Source organism: Carcharodon carcharias, chromosome 12, assembly GCF_017639515.1.
Source record: "Carcharodon carcharias isolate sCarCar2 chromosome 12, sCarCar2.pri, whole genome shotgun sequence".
Classification (NCBI taxonomy): domain Eukaryota; kingdom Metazoa; phylum Chordata; class Chondrichthyes; order Lamniformes; family Lamnidae; genus Carcharodon; species Carcharodon carcharias.
The window spans coordinates 36,676,484-36,699,734 of record NC_054478.1 but is presented as its reverse complement, the minus strand read 5'-3'; the positions used below and the strand labels follow the sequence as shown (position 1 = coordinate 36,699,734).

The 23,251-nt window shown below is 40.6% G+C and overlaps 1 protein-coding gene across 8 annotated transcripts in view; it reads left to right on the top strand.

Annotated features, from left to right (window-relative positions):
• Positions 1-23,251, top strand: part of LOC121284806 (methyl-CpG-binding domain protein 5-like) — a 261,093-nt gene that overhangs the window by 115,784 nt on the left and 122,058 nt on the right. For all 8 annotated transcript variants that reach the window (XR_005944549.1, XR_005944548.1, XM_041200520.1 and 5 more), the window contains exon 2: positions 779-1,480. Coding sequence is in view for 6 of the 8 variants with exons in the window: in XM_041200520.1 (XP_041056454.1) it covers positions 1,371-1,480 (110 nt within the window). In the remaining 2 variants the exon portion in view is untranslated. The remainder of the gene's footprint in view (positions 1-778; positions 1,481-23,251) is intronic.

Genomic DNA, 23,251 nt, shown 5'->3' with positions numbered 1-23,251 from the left:
CTCATGTTCAGGACTAAGGTTGGAACCCATAACTTGCTGATTCACTGCATTTGAAGTGGAAGGCAGACCCTGAATATGCTGTGGTAGTTTTTTGGTTAATTAGCTGAATAAGTACTCTTTTCACAATAACAGCTGTGTTTTTGTCATTTTTTTTAACCTGAACTGCCTTAAATAATTGTGTGCCACAATGTCCTACACTATTTTTGAAGGTATTCTAAGGTTTGCATTTATAGTATTGAAAGATTGTTTTGATTTACCAATGAAACAGGCTGAATACATAATGTATTATTGGAATTTTAACATGATTAAATCCCAAACAAAAGTCTTAAGTGAATTGATGAAGAAATTCTTCAAATAAAAAGAATCAAACATTTGACATTATGCAGTGTCAGTGCTGGCTTCTGATGCTGTTTTATTTGGAGTAAAGGGGCTTAGAGTATGAAGTTGGAGAAGTTTAAATGCTGATTCAAGTTATTTGTTGTTGACAACACTATATTTGTTAAATTAAAAAATCTCCCTTCTTTTGAAGATCACTTAAAGCAAGAAGAAATGCTGGCTTTCATAATTCAAATGTTTTCTAAATAGTTAAAGTTTGTGTTTTAAATCATGTATTGGGTTGATGCAGTGTTTCATTAGAATTCATGACTGGATATCAGTTTATAATATGCAAGTATCTTATAGCACACCTCTATTGCCATTTTCTTGATGACCTAATTGTTAATTTTGCTCTTGAGTATTTATCTTCAGTTATCTAAACTAAACTCTTATATATTTACAGGATATTTTATGAAGGCTGAATCATTCAAAGCTATGGAACTGGTGAGAAGCAAAATCAGGAGGCTGTTTTGTTGAATGTGAGAACCACCTGTATTTTGGACGTGACTGGAAAATATACTTTAAAGAGAAGGATGTGGCCTACTATGGGTTCAGTTATAGGAAGATTACCATGACTTTCAAAAACCAAGACTAGCCTGCAGGAATCAGTAAAAACTGAATAAAACTGCTGTATGTTAAAACATATATTATCCTTCTTAAAGCTTAGAACTGAATAAAGGTTTTTGTGAATCATGTGCATCCTGATTAGAAGGCAGTGTGTTCTCTCCATGTAGCACTACTCTACAGCTCCAAACACTCTGAATCATCCCACAACACTAAATGAATGTGGATTATTATGAGGCAGTGACTTTGTATAAAATGGGAGCTTTTGAAGAGATGCTTCCTCATTGAGCTGGAACATCTTCCTGAAGACTTTTATACAGTGGACAAGCACTGTACCATCTGGTCACATTTCAGAGGCCATGATGACATGAAATCCAAAGATATCATCTGACTTTTGATATCTTTGAGGTGTCACAAGCAGAAACGTAAAAATGAATGGAGGAAATGAGAATGATGGTGAAAAAGATGGCGGGGGACCAGCAGTCCAAGTTCCGATCGGATGGCAGCGACAAGTTGACCAGAATGGAGTACTGTACATGAGGTATGTGTTCTGTGTATTTTTTAAGATGGTCAGCTTAGAAAGTGGAGTGCGGGGTACATGCGGAAAGAGAGTGTATTTAACTTGTGGTGCTGGAGTCAAATATAGTGTGAAGTGACTATCATATTTTTCCTGATATTACTGGGGGATACTTTAAAGCAGGCTTATGTTTGTCTGCGTGTATGTTTCTGAGTGTGTTAATAATTCAAGTACACAACAGACTGTTAGACTGCAAGGTTTGAATCATCAGAGGTTAAGTGTAAAAAAGAGGTATTTGAAATGCTAATGAATGAGCTAAGTAAAATGGAATTTGCAATTTTAGATAAGGGAAGAGGTTGTTGGCTGTTCAAAGGGACATGGTAAGATGTCGACAACTGGCAAGATAAATAAGGCAAAGTTATTATGTCTCTTTTTCCCAAAATGTCGGTCATAATGAAAGATTTTTATATCCTGGGAAAAGTAACTCCAAAAGACAAGTTGAAACAATGGAATTTACAAATTAAAAAGGAGAAAATATATTTAAAGAAAGATGGAACGCTGTATGGGGATGACCATGTGAGATCTTGAAAGGTACACTGTGTGAAACAGACTTGTGAAAAAAGCCTCTAGCCACCCTGGAGAAGTTTGCTGTTCCAATAACCAGGGTTATGTTAAAAGCCTTTAGGGTTCCATTGTCGAGTGAGGGGGAGAGAGAAGGTGTGAAATATCTCCCTTACGGCAACAATAGGTGCTTGTGGTAACCTTGTTGAATGTTTTATAGATTAATAATCTGTTTTGGATTTTTGCCTGAAAGGCTTATGAAATTGGGAGTCTAGTTAAGTATGAATCTTGTGGGAACTATCATAAAACTAAATGTAAAAACTGTGTAGTGGACATCTTGTGTGTTTAAGTTTTCTTCTCTTTTGTTAATGTTTTAATTTAATCTTTAAAGTCTCTAAAGGTGGTAGTGGATTCATTACTTCTGACTTCAGTGCACAAACCTTCTCATAAATACAAATTGCAAAATCATTGTGATAGCCTGGCCAAGTTTCCCTCCGGGATTTGGTCAGCCTAGCAAAAACCACCTGCCATGTCATAACGTAAGTTTAAACTGTGATCAAATAACTGTTTCCTGTTTATATTTTTGTGTTAGTAATATTTTTACTCGTGAAATTTTTTTCAGTACCTTGCATAGTTGGAACTGCACTCCAGCCCAGTTATGTTATTACTTGCCTTGCTGCTTTTCACTCATTCTTTGTGATCTGTCTACTCAGCATGGTCACGGGTCATTTAACTTGTTCCATTTAAATAGGACTAGTTTTTTCGAGTGTTCGACTTTTTCTAAAATATATGCGCTTTATTTTAAAAGTACTTTTTTGAAAGCTCAGTGGTAAATAAATCATGGGATTTAATAGTTGCACAATCTGGGAACATACTAGGTTTAATCTGTAATTTGTGTGCAGTTAACCAGTCTTAGCAAGTTAATAGTGGGATGATATCTATTATCTTAAATGGGAAAGAGAAAAAGTGAACAGAATGTGCGATCCTGATTGCTCTTAACTACTCTGTTAAAATTGTGCATGTGGATGCTAGTAAATAGTTGGGTTAGGGTTTGCCACTATTTTACGTGATCATATACCCTAGATCATGTGCAGATTTTTATGAAAGGTATATTGTACATGAACGCTGCAGCACTTAGTAGAGAATATTTCAAAAGTGGGATGCATGTAGAAGCAAGGATAATTAAATTTCAGTGTTTTGTTGAATGCTTAACTAATGTGATGTATGCAGTTTCCAAAGTTACTTGAGAATGGTATCTAAAGGCATTGCTATGTCACTCAAGCAGTGACCAGGAACTTCTGAGAACTGCCCCCTGGCTTTTACTGCTCCCTGTTAGTGTACAGTTCCCAATTTAGAGTATAATTTGAGGGAAAGGAATCATCTTTTAGAAACACAGTTACTTGTATGGTTGTGTTTTCTCCATATTCTTAGATTGGCATTTTTTTGTTTCTCATTTGAAGTTTTGTAGGCAGCATCAGCATGAGAATCCTGCCACCTGCTTAACCTCTCAACCCTGCTATCATCCCCATCCTTTCTACATTGCTGTGGTGATAGGATGGGGCTTCTTATAGATTTTAACAAGCTTTCACATTACTGAGGGTAGCTGATTGCAAGTGCTGAGTGTTCTCTCTCAAACAGAATTTTATAATGTGCATTGCTACTACTATTACAGGAACTTGCATTTATGTAACACTTTTAGTATAGAAAATGCCCCATGGTATTTTACAAGAAAAAGATGGAACCTGAGGACAGGCAGGCGTGCCAGCCAGAAGGCAGTTCCAAAGTAAAGGTGGGGGAGGCAGTGGAAGGACTTGAAAATGAGGATCAGGGTTTTAAATTTGAGTATTGCAAGGCATGCAATCATGTGAATATACTTTAAGATGGGCTGGTCCATCAAGCCTGATATCAAGACAATGTATGTACCCTCCCATTTGTTACTTTTTGCCCCCCCCTCCCCCTCAGGTGATTATCTAAGCAGGTTTGAAACTAAATCTGGGAAATCCCTTTCCTGAACTTAAAGTTCCAGGAGAATACAGTGATCCCAAAATAGACATCCACCACCCCCTTTTTGTACGTGGTGATATTAGGTATAGAAAGAACTCATCCAGTTGATTTGTGAACTTCGACAGTGGATCTGGACTCGGCACACAAGCCTCACCTCTTTTTTAATCCCCCTTTTTTCTACATTCATTTTTATTTTTATCCATTTATTTTATTCATTTATCCATGGTTTTGTCCCCCCTTGTATCCCATTTTCTATCTTTTTTTCTCCACCACCCCATCCCCAAAGGGCCATCTGTTACTTGTTCTACGTTGTTCTTTCACACTATGCTACCCTTGTTCTGCTATTATCACATTCTGCTTCCTTACCTTTACACCACTATCAGCACCTTTTTTAGCCCCCTTTGTCCTTTAGTTCATGACATCTTTGTTAGTCTCTCCCTTGTCCCCACCTATCGCTGGCCTTCTATCCAGCTTCATCTGCTCCACCCCCTTAAACAGTATAAATTTCATCACATTTCCACTTCTGTTCAGCTCTGAAGAAGGGTCATATGGACTCAAAAAGTCAACTTTATTTCTCTCTCCACAGACGTTGCTAGACCTGCTGCGTTTTTCCAGCATTTTCTGTTTTTGTCTCAGATTTCTGGCATCTGCAGTATTTTGCGATTATCTTAAGCTGGTAATTTGCTTTTCATGTCAGTAATCCCTTGCATATATATTTTTTTTTAAATACTTGCATCTATCCTATCCCTTGCATAGCTTGTGTACCTGATTCCTTTCGTTCCCTAACCTATCTCAATCAAATAATCTATCTACATAGACACTGTGAAGTCTCTTCACCATTCTAAACAGGTAGCAGTGATCTGCCTGAGGGTAGGTCCTCTGCTAATTTCTCCACGCTAATTTCCTCTTCAGTTGCACAAAGGAGCCTCCCATTTTCAATTCAAGTTTTTTTTAACACCACCATTCTCTTCCTCCCTTGTGGTCTACATTCCTCTAATCTTCAGTTACCTCCTTCAGCCAGTTCTCATGCCTTAGAATATGGCCAGTCCAACCTTGTTGCCTTTTCTTGATGATATTCACCAATATCTTTCCTCCTCCACCATCCTGAGAATTTCTTCATTGCTCTTGTTTTCTTAACAACTGACCCGCTCCATCCTTCTCCAGAACCCATTTCACAACTTTATAGTCTTTGGATGTCTGTTTTCTCAAGGTTCATGTTTCATCCCCTTACAACATTTTAAGCACTCCCATTAACTCTAGCTTTCAGTTTGCTGGAGTGAAAAAATCTAGCTGTCTGAGCCAACTGTGACAGCTAAGGGCTTTTCAGTTAGGGATCAATCCAGTAGCCTTCCTCTTCAAGACTTATGAACCTGGATAATTTCTTCCACTTTACTCTCGAACAGTTATTTAATGGACACAATCAGAGCATATCTAGCAGGATGGTTTTTAATTGTAATATGGCCTATCACCCGTAAACTCATGCAAAACTCTGTTGTGCATCTTTTCATGTGCTGAGTTTTATTTGCCCATTGCTCCCATCGTCACTGATCTACACTGGCTGCTCATCTTCCAATACATTCAATTCAGAATCTTTAGCCTCGTGTATGAATCCTTCATGATTATAGACCAGCGCCTTAACCCATCACATCTACAATCTCTCCAACCCAACTCTTAGTCTAAACCCTTCATTCCTCTCACTCAGCATTGGGGACATTGGCCTTCAGCCACCTCGGCCTTGCTCCTCTGCTTCTGTACTTCTCTGTCACCTTTAAAATTTTCATCAAAACTCGTTTAATTCTAACTTTCAATATACTTGATTGTGGTACACCGGAGAACCTTAGCATAGCTGGGGAGCTCTGGGAGGGTAAGAATTTGAGTTGGTAAGAGTGGCAAGTGTTATGATCCAGTTAGGGATTAGTAACTTTTTGTTTCATGTACACAAAGTTAGAAATCTGTTACCCACTGAGAGAATAATGCCACAAGATTCCACGGTTTTAAACAAACAAAATAAACTTTACGATGCAAAGTTAAAGTAAAACAATTTCCAATATTAATCTTGTACTCTAACATTCAGAATTAACATGAGGTAAATATGAATTAATAGGTAAACTATAGTCAAACACACCACACTGCACAATAAATGGCAGATGTGACCAAGACACGGATTTCTCAGCAACCGACCCAGGCGTCAGTGACCACTGTGAGTCAGAAAATCTCGTTAAAACTCTCTCCCCCTCACGAGAGATTTCAACTCTTCACTTTTGAAGATCTAGCTTCTGAATTTCCTCAAAAGCCACTCCAACTTGGACTACCTCAATGACTGCTTACCTCCTGATGTTTCAGTCTCTCCACCTGAGACTGCGTTCCACAGGATTCAGAAAGCTACGCTCCTGCCTCTAATTACTGACACAATTCTAGATCTTTCACAGGCAGCTAGGTTCGCTAAGCTGGAACTGCCCCAGGTTTCTCCAAACTCCAGCCTTCTGGTTGCACCAAGCTATAAATGGCTCCCAGGCTTCTCTGAATCCTAACATGGAACCAGTGACCTTCTGCCACCTTCTCAGCTTCCCAGGACTTCTCTGAGCCCTAATTGTCTGGAACCTGTTAACAGCTCCCAGGCCTTCTTTGTGAGCAGCAAGCCGCATGAGGCTGCAACCAACCACCCCCCCTCGCCCCAAGCAAACAGGTAAATTGAAACCAAAAAACCTTCTTAAGCTCCACCCATCTCCATGGCAACATAGTCTTTCAGGGTTCACAGAATGCTTTTTAATTAATTTAGCTCTAACTCATAAAACACAACACCTCTCTGGACTGTACTTCTTTGCAAGCGGTGTATACTTCACGTCTCCAGTTCTCCAGCTAAGTAAGCCCACCTGCTGTTTTATGGCCCCCCCCCCATCTCTTCTATTCTGGCTTTTTTTTTAGGTGTTCCGGCAATCTCTAAAGCCCAGCATCTTAATTACCTTCACAACAATTTTGCCAGAGCTAAACATTACCTCTGAAATATTAACATGAACTATGAACTAGACATTCATCACACAAGGTTAAGGTGGCTGGTCAGGATGAGTCAGGAAGTCACTGCCATGGGCTGATATGGCAATTGCACTGACTCAGTTTGTTTCATAAGGGGCTAGAAAATGTATTAGCAAGTCTAATAAACTTTTCCAAGAGAGCAGCTCCATGGGTAACTGCATCATGTGACGCATGATACTAGTCTGCGCTTTTCCTGGTTCAAAATGCATTTTCATTTATTCCTACTTATGAAGTGCCTAGGGACATTTTTACGTTAAAGTTGCAAAAATATTGCAAACAGTTGTCACAGTCATCATCCTTTTGGAAGAGGGTGTTATGCAAGGAACAAACTTTTTGCAAGGCTCGAACTTCAATTTCCTGTACTGTACTGAGTTAATGGATCACAATTAGGACAGAAGTAGGAGCACACCTGACCTGTGCCAAGATCAATTGGAGCTATTCGTGATTGTTTTTTGCTCCCTCCTCTAAGAAGTGCATGTATGTAGGTGTTGAGCGAGGAGAGTATAGATATGACTGATATTCCTCACAGTCAAATAGTTTGCTATTATTGACTGGCTTGGCTCTCATAATTTGAGACGTGGACGAGACACCACAACATCCTGGAAGAGTTTATTTGTCTGGATGTTAGTAGGGTACAGGCATCTCAAGGCCAACAAGAACTTCTGTATTTCTATATTGTCATAATAATAAAGTTATTCAAATATTTTCAGCCTGAGGGATAGACAGGGTAGATGCAGTTATATTGTTTCCAATGGTTAAGGAGTCTTGAACCAGGGGACACAATTCAAATTAAGAGGGAAGCCACTTAGGACTGAGATGAGGAGTTTTTTTTTTTTACAGAGGGTTGTGAATCTTTGGGACCCTCTACCTCAGGACAATTAAAGCTCAGTCATTGAGTATGTTTAAAGGAGAGGTTGACAGATTTCTAAGTACTAATGACATAAAGGAATATGGCATGGTGTGGGGAGAAAGGCGTTGAAGTGGATGATCAGCCATGATTGTATTGATTGGCGGAGCAGGTTCGACCACCTGAATGGCCTATTCCTACTCCTGTATTCCAACGAACTAATTTGGGATCAACTTTGTTTTTTTACTAAATGGATTTTGGTGGTTGAAAACTAGCTTTTCTAACCGATGCAAAACCTAAATTCAGAAGACTGACTGTTGCAAAATGCATGTACAACATCAATAACTAGACCGTTGCAATCATCGCTTCTGATGTGCATTTTTAGTGGCAATGCATCTCACTGAAAAACTGTTGAAGAAGTCTCCATTATATCATGCTACTCATTGCAGTCTTTTTGGCACAGTTCCCAAAAATAGTATTTGGGAGTTTTTTTTTTAACATATATTCGAGCTATTTTTGAAGTCAGCTGTTTCCATTTTTGCTAGGTGGTCTTTTCACTGCTCCACAGCAATAGTTAAAAATGTTTGGAGTTCTTTTGATGAGCCACAGTGACTATTCTAATGTGATGTAGTTCCAGCAGTGCTTCGGTTCAACTTCAAACTTCCGAAAGCCTGTCTGATCCAGTGAAGTTTGTTTTTCTAAATGTTGGTTGAAGTATTTTAAAGTGCTATGTTGGATCATCTGAACAAAACTGCATTGAAGCGTGAGCTGAATTTTGTAGATTTTAATTTGCAGCTGTGTAGATATATTCAAAATGTGGCAGCCTTGCAAATCCAGATGTTGGAGGAATTGGTGAGCATTCACTGAACTCTTCCCTAGTTAGCTCCATTAATGAGAATTTATTTTTCTATATCTAAATATAAAATCTGTCTTTTTTAAATAAGAGTCCTTTATATTTATCACTCCTGGTCTCCATGGGATGTTTGACTTGCCTATGCTGCTGGAATTTTCTGTCACTGCTGTGATATCTACGGATTAGACTTTCTGCCCACTGATTTTTCAGCTGGGTATCTTCCTGTCCTGTGGCCAGCCTGCACAGAATGTACCCACCTGTATGTAGGCCAGTATATGCAAAGGAGTTTGAATTGAGGAAAGCATATCCCCCAACATAGTTCTCGGCATTTGTGTTACTTGAATGAGGGACACCTGTTGGTTTCAGGCTCTCAGCATTTGGAGGTGAATGGAGGGGGGACCTGATTTTTTTTCTGACAACCAAGCTTGTGCAAGTAATTAAAAAATGATGCAGGAAGAACAGAGGCTGTCTGCATCCCTATGCTGCAACCAGTTTTGGAATTAACTTGTTACCTTTTTATGCAAATTAGCAAGCTCAGAAGTCCTGTTACCCTCATAAAGCACCCCAGATAATGGGAGATTGAGAGAAACAGTGAGTATAGGCCTATGTTTGTACTTAAGCTGCTCAGGATCTCACCAATACAGCAGTATTCCTCTGTCAAAATGCCAGCTCCAGAAGCTTATTTTTAGAACCCAAATGCTCAAGATAAAAGTTGAGAGCCACGCACTGTTTTTGCCAGTCACCATAACGAGACACCAAAATTAGGTTTTGCACTATAGTTTAAAAAGCTCTTGCTTTTCTGGGCACCACCACAGATTAGTTGCCAATTCAGGAAAAGCCAGATTGTTTGCCTTCTCCCTTTCAAGCAACTATCATTATTTTGAAGCAGAAGAATGGATTATAAGAACATCAAAACATAAATAAGAAACGGTGAGGACATTTGGCCCTCAAGCCTGGCCCACTATTCAATAAGATCATAGCTTTTTTTATTCATTAGTGGGATGTGGGCGTCACTGGCTAGGCCAGCATTTATTGCCCATCCCTAATTGAGAGGACATTTAAGAGTCAAGCACATTCCTGTTGGTCTGCAGTCACATGTAGGCCAGACCAGGTAAGGACAGCAGATATCCTTCCCTGAAGGGCATTAGTTGAACGTGATAAGTTTTTACGACAATCAGCAATGGTTTCATGATCATCATTAGACTTTTAATTCCAGATTTTTATTAAATTCAAATTTCACCATCTGCCGTGGTGGGATTCGAACCCACATCCTCAGAGCATTACCCTGGGTCACGAATACCATTCAATGATAATACCACTATGCCACTGCCTCCCAGCTGATCTGATTGTGCCCTTCACTCTACTTTCTTGCCTGCCTCCCATAACCCTTGATTCCCTTGTAGATAAAAAATTTGCCTAATTCTCATGAATATATTCAATGACTAGTGTGCACTGCTTTTTGGGGTAGAGAATTCCAAAGAGTAACGACTCTCTGAGAGAACAAATTCCTCCTTGTCTCCATTTTCAATCAAAGACCTCTCACTTTGAAACTGTGGCCCCTAGTTCGAGATTCCTCTACATGGGAAACATCTCCTTGGCATCTACCCTGTCAAGCACCCTGAGCATTTTATATATTTCGATAAGATCGCTTCCCAGTCTTCTGAACTCCAGTGAGGACAGACACAACCTGCTCAAACGTATTTCATAAGACAAACCCCTTCATCGCAGGGATCAATCTTGTGAATTTTCTTTGAGCTGCCTCCAATACAAGTGTACCTCTAAAAGTCATGGACTTTTGTGTGTTTCCTTTTACTGCCTGTGATCAGTATGTTTAAATGGAAGAGGTGAATGCTTTCTTACCCTCTGAGTGAGTGTCCCAATTAAATAATTACAGCAGCAAGTTTTTGTAAGTTTAAAAATAAAGAACCTTATTTATTTTCGCACACCTATCTTAAATTTAATGCAATGTGTCATTCGCTCGTGTCTTTCACACACAAAGCTTAAATACAGCTGAAGGTAATATACTGTTACAGCTTACAATTATCTCAATATGTTTCATGTGAGGCCTGTAGTTTCTTATAGAGTCATAGAGGTCTACAGCACAGAGAAAGGCCCTTTGGCCCATCGAGTCTGCACCGGTCGAATAAGTACCTAAATATTCTAATCCCATTCTCCAGCACTAGGCCCATAGCCCTGTATGCCATGGCATCGCAAGTGCACACCCAAATACTTCTTAGATGTTATGAGGGTTTCTGCCTCTACCACCCTTTCAGGCAGTGAGTTCCAAGTTCCCAACACCCTCTTGGCAAAAAAATTCTTCCTCACATCCCAGCTAAACCTCCTGCCCCTTACCTTAAATCTATGCCCCCTGGTTATTGATCCCTCCACCACGGGGGAAAGCTCCTTCTCTCTACCCCATCTATGCCCCTCTTAATTTTATACACCTCAATCATGTTCCCCCCTCAATCTCCTCTGCTGCAGAGAAAATAACCCCAATCTATCCAATCTCTCCTCATAACAAAAACCCTCCTGCCCAGGCAACATCCTGGTAAATCTCTTCTGCACTCTCTCTAGTGCAATCGCACCCTTCCTATAATGCGGATTCCGGAACTGCACGCAATACTCTAGCTGTGGCCTAACCAGCGCTTTATACAGTTCCAGCATAACCTCCCTGCTCTTATATTCTATGCCTCGGCTAATAAAGGCAAGTATCCCTCCTTTACCAGCTAAACCACCTGCTCTGCTACCTTAAGGGCCGATGGACGTGCACACCTAGGTCCCTCTGATCCTTGGTACTTCCCAGGGTCCTACCATTCATCATGTATTCCCCTACCCTGTTTGTCTTGCCCAAGTGCATCACCTCACACTTATCCAGATTATATTCCATTTGCCACTGATCAGCCCATCTGACCAGCCCATCTATACCCTTCTGTCATCTAAGGCTATCCTCCTCCCTATTTACCACCCCACCAATTTTTGTGTCATCCGCGAACTAACTGATCAACCCTCTGACATTCAAGAATAAATAGTTTATATATACCACAAACAGCAAGGGAACCAACACCGATCTCTGTGGAGCCCCTCTGGATACAGGCATCCAGTGACAAAACCACCCCTCAACCATGACCCTCTGCTTCCTGTCGTTCAGCCAATTCTGGATCCAACTTGCCAAATTGCCTTGGATCCCATAAGCTCTTACCTTCATTATCAGTCTCCCATGCCAGACCTTATTAAAAGCCTTGCTGAAGTCCAAGTAGACTATATCAAGTGCATTGCCCTCATTTGCACACCTGGTCACCTCTTCAAAAAATTCAATCATATTGGTCAGACATGACCTCCCCTTAACAATACCGTGCTGACTTTCTTTGATCAATCCCTGCATCTCCAAGTGTAGATTAATTCTATCCCTCAGAATTGCTTCCAATAGTTTCCCCACCACTGAGGTTAGACTGACTGGCCTGTAGTTCCCTGGTTTATCCCTTCCTCCCTTCTTGAATAACGGTACCACATTGGCTGTCCTCCAGTTCTCTGGCACCGCTTCTGTGGCCAGACAGGTATTGAAAATTATTGCCAGCGCCCCTGCTATCTCCTCCCTTGCCTCTCTCAAAAGCCTGGGATATATTTCATCCGGGCCTGGAGATTTATCTGCTTTTAAGCCTGCCAGAGCACTGAGAACCTCTTCCCTTTCTATGCTAATTTCTTTAATTATATCACAGTCCTTCTGTCTGATTTCCATACCCATGTCATCCCTCTCACTTGTGAACACTGACACAAAGTATTAATTTAGAACCCTACCTACATCTTCCAGCTCCACACAAATTACCTCTTTCGTCCTTAATGGGCCCTACTCTTTCCCTAGTTATCCTCTTACTCTTAATGTACTTGTAAAATAACTTTGGATTTTCCTTTATTTTACCTGCCAATGTTTTTTCATGCCCCCTTTTTGTTCTCCTAATTTCCTTTTTAAGTTTCCCCCTACACATTCTATACTCCTCTAGGGCTTCTGTTGTTTTGAGCTTTTGGTATCTGCCATTAGCCTCCCTTTTTCTCTTTATCCAATCTTGTATATTCCTTGACATCCACGGTTCCCTGGATTTGTTGGTCCCACCCTTTGTTTTTACTGGAATATGTTGGCCCTGTACTCTCCCTATTTCCTTCTTGAATGAGCCCCGCTGCTCTGACACAGCTTTACCTAAAAGTAGCTGCTCCCAGTCCACACTGACCAAATCATATCTGATCTTAATAAAATCGGCCTTCCCCCAATTTAGAACTTTGATTTCTGGCCCATCCTTGTACTTTTCCGTAACAACCTTGAATGTAACAGAGATAAAAGGACTTGAAACGTCAACTCTTTTCTTCTCCGCCAATGCTGCCAGACCTGCTGAGTTTTTCCAGGTAATTCTGTTTTTGTTTTGAATGTAACAGAGTTGTGATCACTATCTGCAAAATGCTCCCCCACTGATACCTCTACCACTTGCCTAGCTTCATTCCCTAAAATTAAGTCCAGAACTTAATTAAGTCTCTTGTAGCACCTTCTACATGCTGGCTTAAAAAGCTCTCCTCGAGGTGTTTTAAGAATTCCACTCCCTCTAAGCCTATCACACTATGACTAACCCAGTTAATGTTAGGGAAGTTGAAATCCCTCACTATCACTATCCTATTATTTTTGCACTTCTCTGAAATTTGCCTACATTTCTGTTGTTCTGTTTCTCTCTAACTGTTTGGGGGCCAAAAGTACACTCCCAGCAATGTGATTGCTCCTTTTTTGTTTTTCAGTTCTACCCATATGGCTTCATTTGAGGAGCCTTCTAAGATGTCATCCCTCCTTACTGCTGTAATTGATTCCTTGATCAATATTACGATATTAACCTCTTTAACCTCCTTTCCTGTCTTGCCTGAAGACCTTCGATCCTGGCTGCCAATCCTGCCCCCCTCTCGACCATGTTTCTGTGACAGCAATGACATCATACTTCCATGTGTTAATTTATGCCCTCAACTCATCTGCCTTATTTGTCAGACTCCTTGCATTAAAATAAATACCATCCAACCTTGCCAATTTGTGCCTTAACTGACCTATAATTTCTATGCCTTCCTGACTCAGTTGCTCTCTCTCCTAATTTTGGCTGTGTATCTCCCCCTGATGATCCTCCTGTCAGAATCCCATCCCGCTGCCAAGTTAGTTTAAACCCTCCCCAACAGCACTAGCAAACCTTCCCGCAAGGGTGTTGGTCCCCTTCTGGTCCCACTGCCCCCAGAAACGGTCCCAGTATCCCAGAAATCTAAAGCCCTCCCTCCTGCACCGTCTCTCCAGCCACGCATTCTTCTGGACTAACCTCCTATTTCTATACTCACTAGCGCTACTCCAGAGATTACTACCTTTTGAGGTCCTGTTTTTAAATCTGTTTCCTAGCTCCCTAAATTCTGCTTGCAGGACCTCATCCCTCTTTCAATCTATGTCATTTGTACTAATATGCACTACGGTCTCCATCTGTTTGCCCTCCCCCTTTAGAATGCCCTGCAGCCATTCAGTGGCATCCTTGACCCTGGCACCAGGGAGGCAACACACCATCCTGGAGTCACATCTATGGCCGCAGTAATATCTGTCTGTTCCCCTTACTATCGAGTCTCCTACCACTATTGCTCTTGCCCTCTTTTTCCTCCCTCCCTGTGCAGCTGAGCCACTCAGTACCATGAGCATGGCTGCATTCCCCAGAAGAACCGTTACTTTCACCGTTTTCCAACACAAAAATGGTTCTCGAGCAAGATGCACCCTGGGGATTTCCTGATTACCTGCCTGATACCTTTCTCCTGACTGATGGTCACCCATTCCCTCTCTGTCTGCACTGTAAGCTCTGGGGTGACTACGTCTAAAAACGTGCTATCCACGAAACACTCAGCCTCGCAGATACACCTCAGTGCCTCCAGCTGCCGCTCAAGCTCCTAAACTCTGAGCTCAAGTAGCTGCAGCTGGTGGCACTTCCTGCACAAATGATCGGTCAATGCGCAAGAAAGGTCTCGGACTTCCCATATGTTGCAGGCAGTACATAACACTGGACTGAGCTGCCCTGCCATGTCACCAGCTGAAAAAAAAACCTCAAGTTAAATACAGTTTAAAAAAAGCATTAAATTATTTATGTACTTTAAGTAAAAACTAGAACCCTTACCTTTCCTTAGCTTAATCTATTTTAAACTGGAGAAGAACACTTACCCCCTTCTCACCAATCAGCTCTCATCTTTGTGCTGACGTCACTTTTTGACGCTTACCCACACTTGTTCTGATCTCTCTGTGCTCTTGTGCTGTCTATTTCCAACAAGAACTGACTGCAGGACACCCTTCCCAGACTACTTCACCGTGATGCTGACTTCAGGACACTCTTCCCAGACTTCTTAAATGCAGTTGATGCTTGGAAGTTGAAGTGAATGTCTCATAAAGCAAGGGACTCTCAGCAGGCTAAGAGTTTTCTTGTAGTTGAATTTCTGAGGTTGGTTCTCAAGTGAACTTTAACTGGCAGAGATTGGGGAATCCTCCTCTCTGATGAGATTTCCCACTTTGAAGGCATTGCTGTTTATTACCTTGGCTTCTCGCATGACTTGCAACTAGTTCAATGGTTTTGGTGGAACTCTGTTAGTAAGCAGCTTCTTTTTGGTTTTAAAACCAACAACAAAACTGGTGTTCTCATTGTGGCTTCCACAAGTTCAAAGTCCTTTTTCTAAACAAAGGTTGGCGTGTATGTTGTTTCCATTCATCCTATGTTGTTATTTGGCACCTTGAGATTCACCCCATCTAATTTGAATGAGGGAAACCATCATAATACAATATAAGATTCATAGGATCCATTCATATCTGTCTTACATACATTGAGTTTCGATGTCCCCTTTGTCCAACAAAGGGATGTGTGAATTCCCTGGATGGCTGTGAAGGCCCATATTAATTAGGTACATTTGCTTGAGACTTGGAACTGCCTGAATCTCAAACTGCCAAAGGTCACATGATTTGCAGCAGTCATTTTAATAGTTCCAGTTTTAGAAGTATTGATTGAAAGTTCATAATAAACTGGGACATGACGAAGACGACAAAAACTACACAGTCCTCTAGTACCAATGCCCTGTACAGTTATAGCAACATTCTCCTACTTTTATACTCCATTCCCTTTGCAATAAAGGCTAACATTCCATTTGCCTTCCTTATTACATGCTGTACCTGCATACTAACTTGTTGTGATTCATGTACAAGGACACCTGAATCACTGTAGCATTCCGCAGTGTCTCTCCATTTAAACAATACACTTGCTTTTCTATTTTTCCTGCCAAATGGACAACTGCACGTTTCCCACGTTATATTCCATTTCCCAAATTTTTGCCCACTCACTTAACCTATCTATATCCATTGGCAGACTCTTTGTCCTCCTTACCAGTTGCTTTTGTGTCTATCTTTGTATCATCCACAAATCTAACGACAGTGCACTTGGTCCCTTCATTCAAGTCATTGCTAGTTTATTTTCATGTTCTAATTTTTCCCTCTACTTTTTTTTACTCTTTGCTGGCTTCTAAACTTTTCCCAACCTTCTGACCTACCACTAATCTTCACAGCATTGTATGTCTTTTTCAATTTTATACCATTCTCAACTTCCTTAGTTAGCCTTGGATGGCATGCCCTTCTCATAGGACCTTTCTTTCTCAATGGAATATATGTTACTTGAGAGTTATGGAATATGTCCTTAAAATGGCTACTCCTATTTTCCTAGTCTACTGTAGCCAACTCGATCTTCATACCCTTATAATTGCCTTTATTTAAATTTAAGACCCAAGCTTTTCACCCTCAAACTGAATGTGAAATTCATCATGCTAGAGGATCCTTTAATTTGAGGACATTAATTAATCCTGCTTCATTGTACAGCACCAGGGCTGAAATAGCCTCTTCTCTAAAAAACTGTCCAGGGTATATTCTATGAAGTCAGCCTCGAGGCTACCCTTGCCAATTTGATTTATCCAGATCAAAATCACCCACGATTATTGCAGTAGCTTCCTTTAAAAAGCTCCATTATTTCTTGATTTATTCTCTGTCCGGCAGCATAGCTATTGTTAAGGGGCCTATCAACTACTCCCACCACTGCCGTCTTTCCTGTGGTATTTATTTTTTCTCTCCATCCACGATAATTCTACATCTTGATCTTTCAAGCCCAGATAATTTCTTAGTACTGTGCTGATGTCATCCTTTACTAACAGAGCTACTCCACCTCCTTCCTTTTCCTTTCTTCCAAATTGTCAAATACCCTTGAATATTCAGTTCCCAGCTTTGGAAATCCCAATTATTTGCTAACAGAATAAAGCCAAAAGATTCAATGGTTGGAAATAATTTGACATTCTTTCTGGGCTCTCACATAAGGAATGCCCTTAACATCACTGGACCTTGCCAGTGCCCACTGTGCATCGCTTGACTTGTTGGGGGGGAGGGGGGGGGGGGTGGGAATTAATGGGTACGAATTGGAGACCTGCAAAATATGGTTTTGGAAATCTGGAAAGAAACATTATTAGTTATGTTTTACAAATAGAAACATAGAAACTAGGAGCAGGAGTAGGCCATTCGGCCCTTTGAGCCTGCTCCGCCATTCATTATGATCATAGCTGATCATCCAGCTCAATAGCCTGCTCCCGCTTTCTCAGCATACCCTTTGATCCCTTTTGCCCCAAGAGCTATATCTAACTCCTTCTTGAAAACATACAATATTTTGGTCTCACCTACTTTCTGTGGTAATGAATTCCACAGGCTCACCACTCTCTGGGTGAAGAAATTTCTCCTCGTCTCAGTCCTAAATGGTCTACCCCATATGCTCAGACTATGACCCCTGGTTCTGGACTCCCCCACCATCGGGAACATCCTTCCTGCATCTACCCTGTCTAGTGCTGTTAGAATTTTATAGGTTTCTATGAGATCCCCCCTCATTCTTCTGAACTCCAGCGAATATAATCCTAATCAACTCAATCTCTCCTCATATGTCAGTCCCGTCATCCCAGGAAACAGTCTGGTAAACCTTTGCTGCAATCCCTCTATAGCAAGTACATCCTTCCTCAGATAAGGAGACCAAAACTGAACACAATATGCCAGGTGTGGTCTCACCAAGGCCCTGTACAATTGCAGCAAGACATCCCTGTTCCTGTACTCAAATCCTCTGGCTATTAATGCCAACATACCATTTGCCGCCTTTATCGCCTGCTGCACCTGCATGTTTACCTTCAGCGACTGGTGTACAAGGACACCCAGGTCTCGTTGCACATTCCTGTCTCTCGATTTATAGCCACTCAGATAATCTGCCTTCCTGGTTTTTGCTACCAAAGTGGATAACCTCACATTTACCCACATTATACTGCATCTGCCATGCATTTGCCCACTCACTCAGCTTGTCCAAATTACACTGAAACAGCTCTGCATCCTCCTCACAGCTGACCCTCCCACCCAGCTTTGTGTCATCTGCAAATTTGGAGCTGTTACATTTAGTTCCCTCATCTAAATCTTTAATATACATTGTGAATAACTGGGGCCCCAGCACCGATCCCTGCGGTATCCCACTAGTCACTGCCTGCTATTCGGAAAAAGACCCATTTATTCCTGCTCTTTGTTTCCTGTCTGCCAGCCAGTTTTCTATCCATCTCAATACACTACCCCCAATCCCATGCTCTTTAATTTTACACACCAATCTCTTATGTGGAACTTCGTCAAAAGCTTTCTGAAAGTCCAAATAAGCCACATCCACTGGCTCCCCCTCATCAACTCTACTAGTTACATCCTCAAAAAATTCCAGTGGATTTGTCAAGCATGATTTCCCTTTCATAAATCCATGCTGACTCTGTCCAATTCTGCCACTGTTTTCCACGTGCTCAGCTATTAAATCTTTTATAATGGACTCTAGAATTTTCCCCAATGCCGACGTCTGGCTGACTGGTTTATAATTCCCTGTTTTCTTTCTGCCTCCCTTTTTAAATACTGTTTTTATTACATTTTCACAAAATGGAACAAGTTGACTTCTGACTAGCTGCATGCACAATGAATATGCTTCTGCTCCAGGGATCAATGGTGGCTGCAATTTAGCTAGCTAAAGAATCCCTGATGCAATGAAGATTGACACCATAACAGTGGAGCAGGGGAGGATCTCCAGTCTGAAGCTGAACACCAGTTGACAACACACTCAACACTGAGTCAGAATGTCCCCTTCCAGGAACTTGAGCACAAAGTCCAAGTTCACAGCCCAGTGCAGTAATAAGTGAGTACTGTACTGTCAGAGGTGCCATCTTCCAAACACCCTTTCCACTGGCCATAAAAGATTCCATAGTACTATTCGCACAATTCTCACAAACATGAGAAATTTTCCCAATCTCCTGACCAAAATTTATCCCTAAAACAACACATTATCTCATCATTATCACAATATTGGTTGTGAGATCTTGCTGTGCACAAATTGATTGCCATGTTTCCTGCATTAGAACATTCCTGCATTGAAGTGAGTACACTTCAAAAGTACCACATCGGCTATAAAGCGCTTTGGGTACCACATCGGCTATAAAGCGCTTTGGGATGTCCTGAGGTCATGAAAGGTCAGGTAAAGTCCATGTCTTTCTGTCTCTGTTTCTCTCTTGCTCTCTTGAAGAATGTACCCACATTCTTAGATAGTCTGCTATCCAAATGATTACTATCAAATAGGTTGTCTGGTTCCAGTTGGCAGTAACATCATGTTGTTTTGTGGTAATAACTGGCATACCAGTATCCAACATTCTTGTGTGTCGAGTGGAAATGGATGTAGGGAAAATTCTTTCATAGTAGCATGATACCAGCAAAAAAAAAATGCTGTGGACCAATACAGCAAAAGGATAAATGGATTAGCTCAGAAGTGTGTTAGTGCAGGATGTTTCCTCAAGTGTAAAAGGTTACACTTTTTTTTTAAGTCCACCTCAGAGAGGATGCAGTTTTATTTCCCAACCAAAAGACAACACATCTGATAATTCAACCCTCGTTCAGCACTGCATTGGAATGATTATATGCTCAGACCCTGAGGTGGAGCTTGAACCTCAAACATGGTTTTATCACTGAGCTAAGACTGAAACTTAACTTGCTACTTTACTATCAATAGTGCTATGACACACAAATGAATACTGTTTCTTGATGGTTAACAAATTAGCTCATAGTGGTTCTGTTACAGGAGACTATTAGTGGGTAAGATTAATTATAAAATAGCTCTAATTTATGAACATTTTATTTGTTTTTAAAACCTTGCACCAGGGATATTATGAAGTCAAGAAAACGATGCAACTGAAAATGTTATTTGAAATTCAACAAAATATAATTTCCTAGACCAATGAGATTAATTAACTTGATAAAATCAGAAATCAGTTTTATCATTCTGCTTCACTTGTATACAGAGGGAAAGGTGAATACACTTGTATTTCAAATAGGCAGGCAACAAGCCAAGAGAGCAGTCAGAGCACATACCTCTGCCATGTGTTAACATGATTACAAGTACACAGCACTTCTATGAGTCTTTTCCCTGCCTGGTTAACACTCCATAACTACAAAGCTGAAAAAATAAATCTTTGTATTCAGAGCTTACACCTGACAGAGGAGGCTTCAGGCCACTTCCAACAACCTGCTCTAAAAACTTTGCTCACATTTTGACAGCTGTGACAAATTCCACCACAACAGCTGATCAATTCGCCCCATCTCCCAATGTTAATAGATCATTAAAAAATTCCAGGATTTGCATCTGGATTCATATCTTTGCTAAAAACTCATCAGTTTTTCCTTGGGCCGTACCCTATCTGTGTCCAAGCTTTGTTGAAATTTGTCAATTATTTTTTGAGATATATTGTTCACAAACAGACTAACAAACGGGATGAAAACGTTACCTGTGCCCACCTTCAGTGGTGGAACTAATAATGAGCGACAGAAACAGCCATTCAACTGAAATTATCTGATAGTTGTAAATTTAAAAATTTTATAAATTTAAAAAGGTACAAAGCTTGCTGAAATTGGTGATGTAGTTTTTAAAAAATATAATTTAATGCTTTTATTGCCAATTTTTTCATGGAGCGAGTAGTGTAGATGTCATTGGAAATTGTGGAAAGCTCCGAGGGTGAGGAGCACTTGTGGCATTGTAATTCAGTTTTATGTTAAGTCTCGTTTGTAGAATCATAGGATGTTGCAGCATACCAGGAGGCTGTTCAACCCATAGAGTCAATGCTGGCTTTTTGTGAAAGCAGCCCAATTAGTACCATTCCCCTGCCCCTTCCCCATCACCTGGTAAATCTTTCCCTTTCAAATGCTTAACTAAACCCTTTCTGAAAGCCACAGTTGCATTTGCCTCCACCCCCTTTCAGGTAGTTCATTTCAGATCATAACTACGAGCTACGTAATAAGTTTTGCCTCATGTCACCTTTGGTTCTTTTCCCAATCACCTTTAAATCTGTGTTCTCTGAATTTTGGACCTTTTTGCCAATGGGAACAGTTTCTATTTATCTACTCTGTCCAGACTCCTCATGTTTTTGAACACTTCTCCGTATCTTCTCTCAACCATCTCTCCTCCAAGGAGAACAACCGCAGCTTCCCTAATCTATCTATGGAACCAAAGTCCCTCATCTATTGAACCATCCAAGTAAATCTTTTCTGCACCCTCTCCAAGGCCTTTACATCCTTCCTAAACTGCAGTGCTGAGAATTGGACACAATAGTCCTGTTGTGGCTGAAGCAGTGTTTTTTAACGGTTCATCATCACTTGCTTGTTTTTGTCTGTAGCCTGTATTTATAAGCCCAGGATCGATTTGACTTTTTATAATCACTCTGCCCTGCTTTGTCACTTTCTGCAGTTTATGCACATTTACCCCAAGGTCTCTCTGTTCCTGCAACCCCATTCCACCAGCTTGTCTATGTCTTCCTGGGATCCATCACTGTTCTCCTCATTGTTCACTACAAATGACAAAGGAGCATAATTTGCTGCTAAAGGTAAATTTCAGCACATGCAGAACATGTTTTGATCAGAATGGCAAACTGCTTTTTGTATTTTTATTTCACTAGATTCAAAAATTTCATACAAAGGAATTCAAAATGGTAACTAAGGCTGTTTTTTTCAGGAACATAGTCCAGTAGTTTATATATTTTCAGATATATATATATAACAGTAATGTTTTTCATAAACTTTCCACATTGTAATGACATTTCAGCAGAGTTTGCTACAGAGTTAACTCCTGCTTCCTTAGTTTCTTAGGACAATACATTGTGGAACCAACCAGGGAATATGAAATTTTAGACATGGTGATGTAATGATCCAGCATTGATCAATGAAACGAACATGTGAACGTAGAAACATATGAATTTTGGAGCAAGAGTAGGTCACTCAGCCCCTCCTAGCCTGCTCTGCCATTCAATAAGATCATGGCTGATCTGATTGAAACTTCAACTCCACATTTTCGTCTACTCCTGATAACCTTTCGCCCATTGCTTATCAAGAATCTATCTATCTCTGCCTTAAAAATATTCACAAACTCTGCTTCCACCACCTTTTGAGGAAGAAAGTTCCAAAGACTCATGACTTCTGAGAAAAAAAAATTCTCCTCACCTCTGTCTTAAATGGGCAACCTCTTATTTTTAAACACTGAACCCTAGTTTAGATTCTCCCACAAGAGGAAACATCCTTTCCATATCCACCCTGTCAAGACCTCTCAGGATCGTATATGTTTCAATCAAGTCACATCTTACTCTTCTAAACGTTAGCATATACAAGCCTAGCCTGTCCAACCTTTCTTCATAAGACAACGTGCCCATTTCAGCGATTAGCCTAGTAAACCTTCTCTGAATTGCTTCCAATACATTTACATCCTTTATTAAATAAGGAGACTACCACTGTACGCAGTACTCCAGATGTGGCCTCACCAATGCCCTGTATAACTGAAGCATATAACCTCTCTACTCTTGTATTCAAGTCTCTCACAATAAACGATAACATTCTATTAGCTGTACCTGCATACTAACCTTTTGCGATTCATGCACTAGGACACCCAGATCCCTTTGCATCTCAGAGCTCAGCAATCTCTCTCCATTTCGAAAATGTTTTTTTTATTCTTCCTGCCAAGGTGGACCATTTCACATTTTCCCACCTTATACTCTATTTGCCAGATCTTTGCCCACTCACTTATCTATAACCCTTTACAGCCTCCTTATGTCCTCTTCACAACTTGCTTTCCTACCTACCTTTGTGTCATCAGTTAATTTAGCAACCATACTATCAGTCCATTCATCCAAATCATTTAAATAAATTATAAAGAGTTGAGGCTCCAGCACTGATTCCTATGGCACAGCACTCACTACCTAGTGCCAACCATTTATGTCTACTCTGTTTCCTGTTAGCTAGCCAATCTTCTATCCATGCCAATATGTTACCCCCTACATGAGCTTTTATTTTTGGCAATAAGCTTTGATGTGGCACCTTCTGGAAGTCTAACTACAGTACACAGAT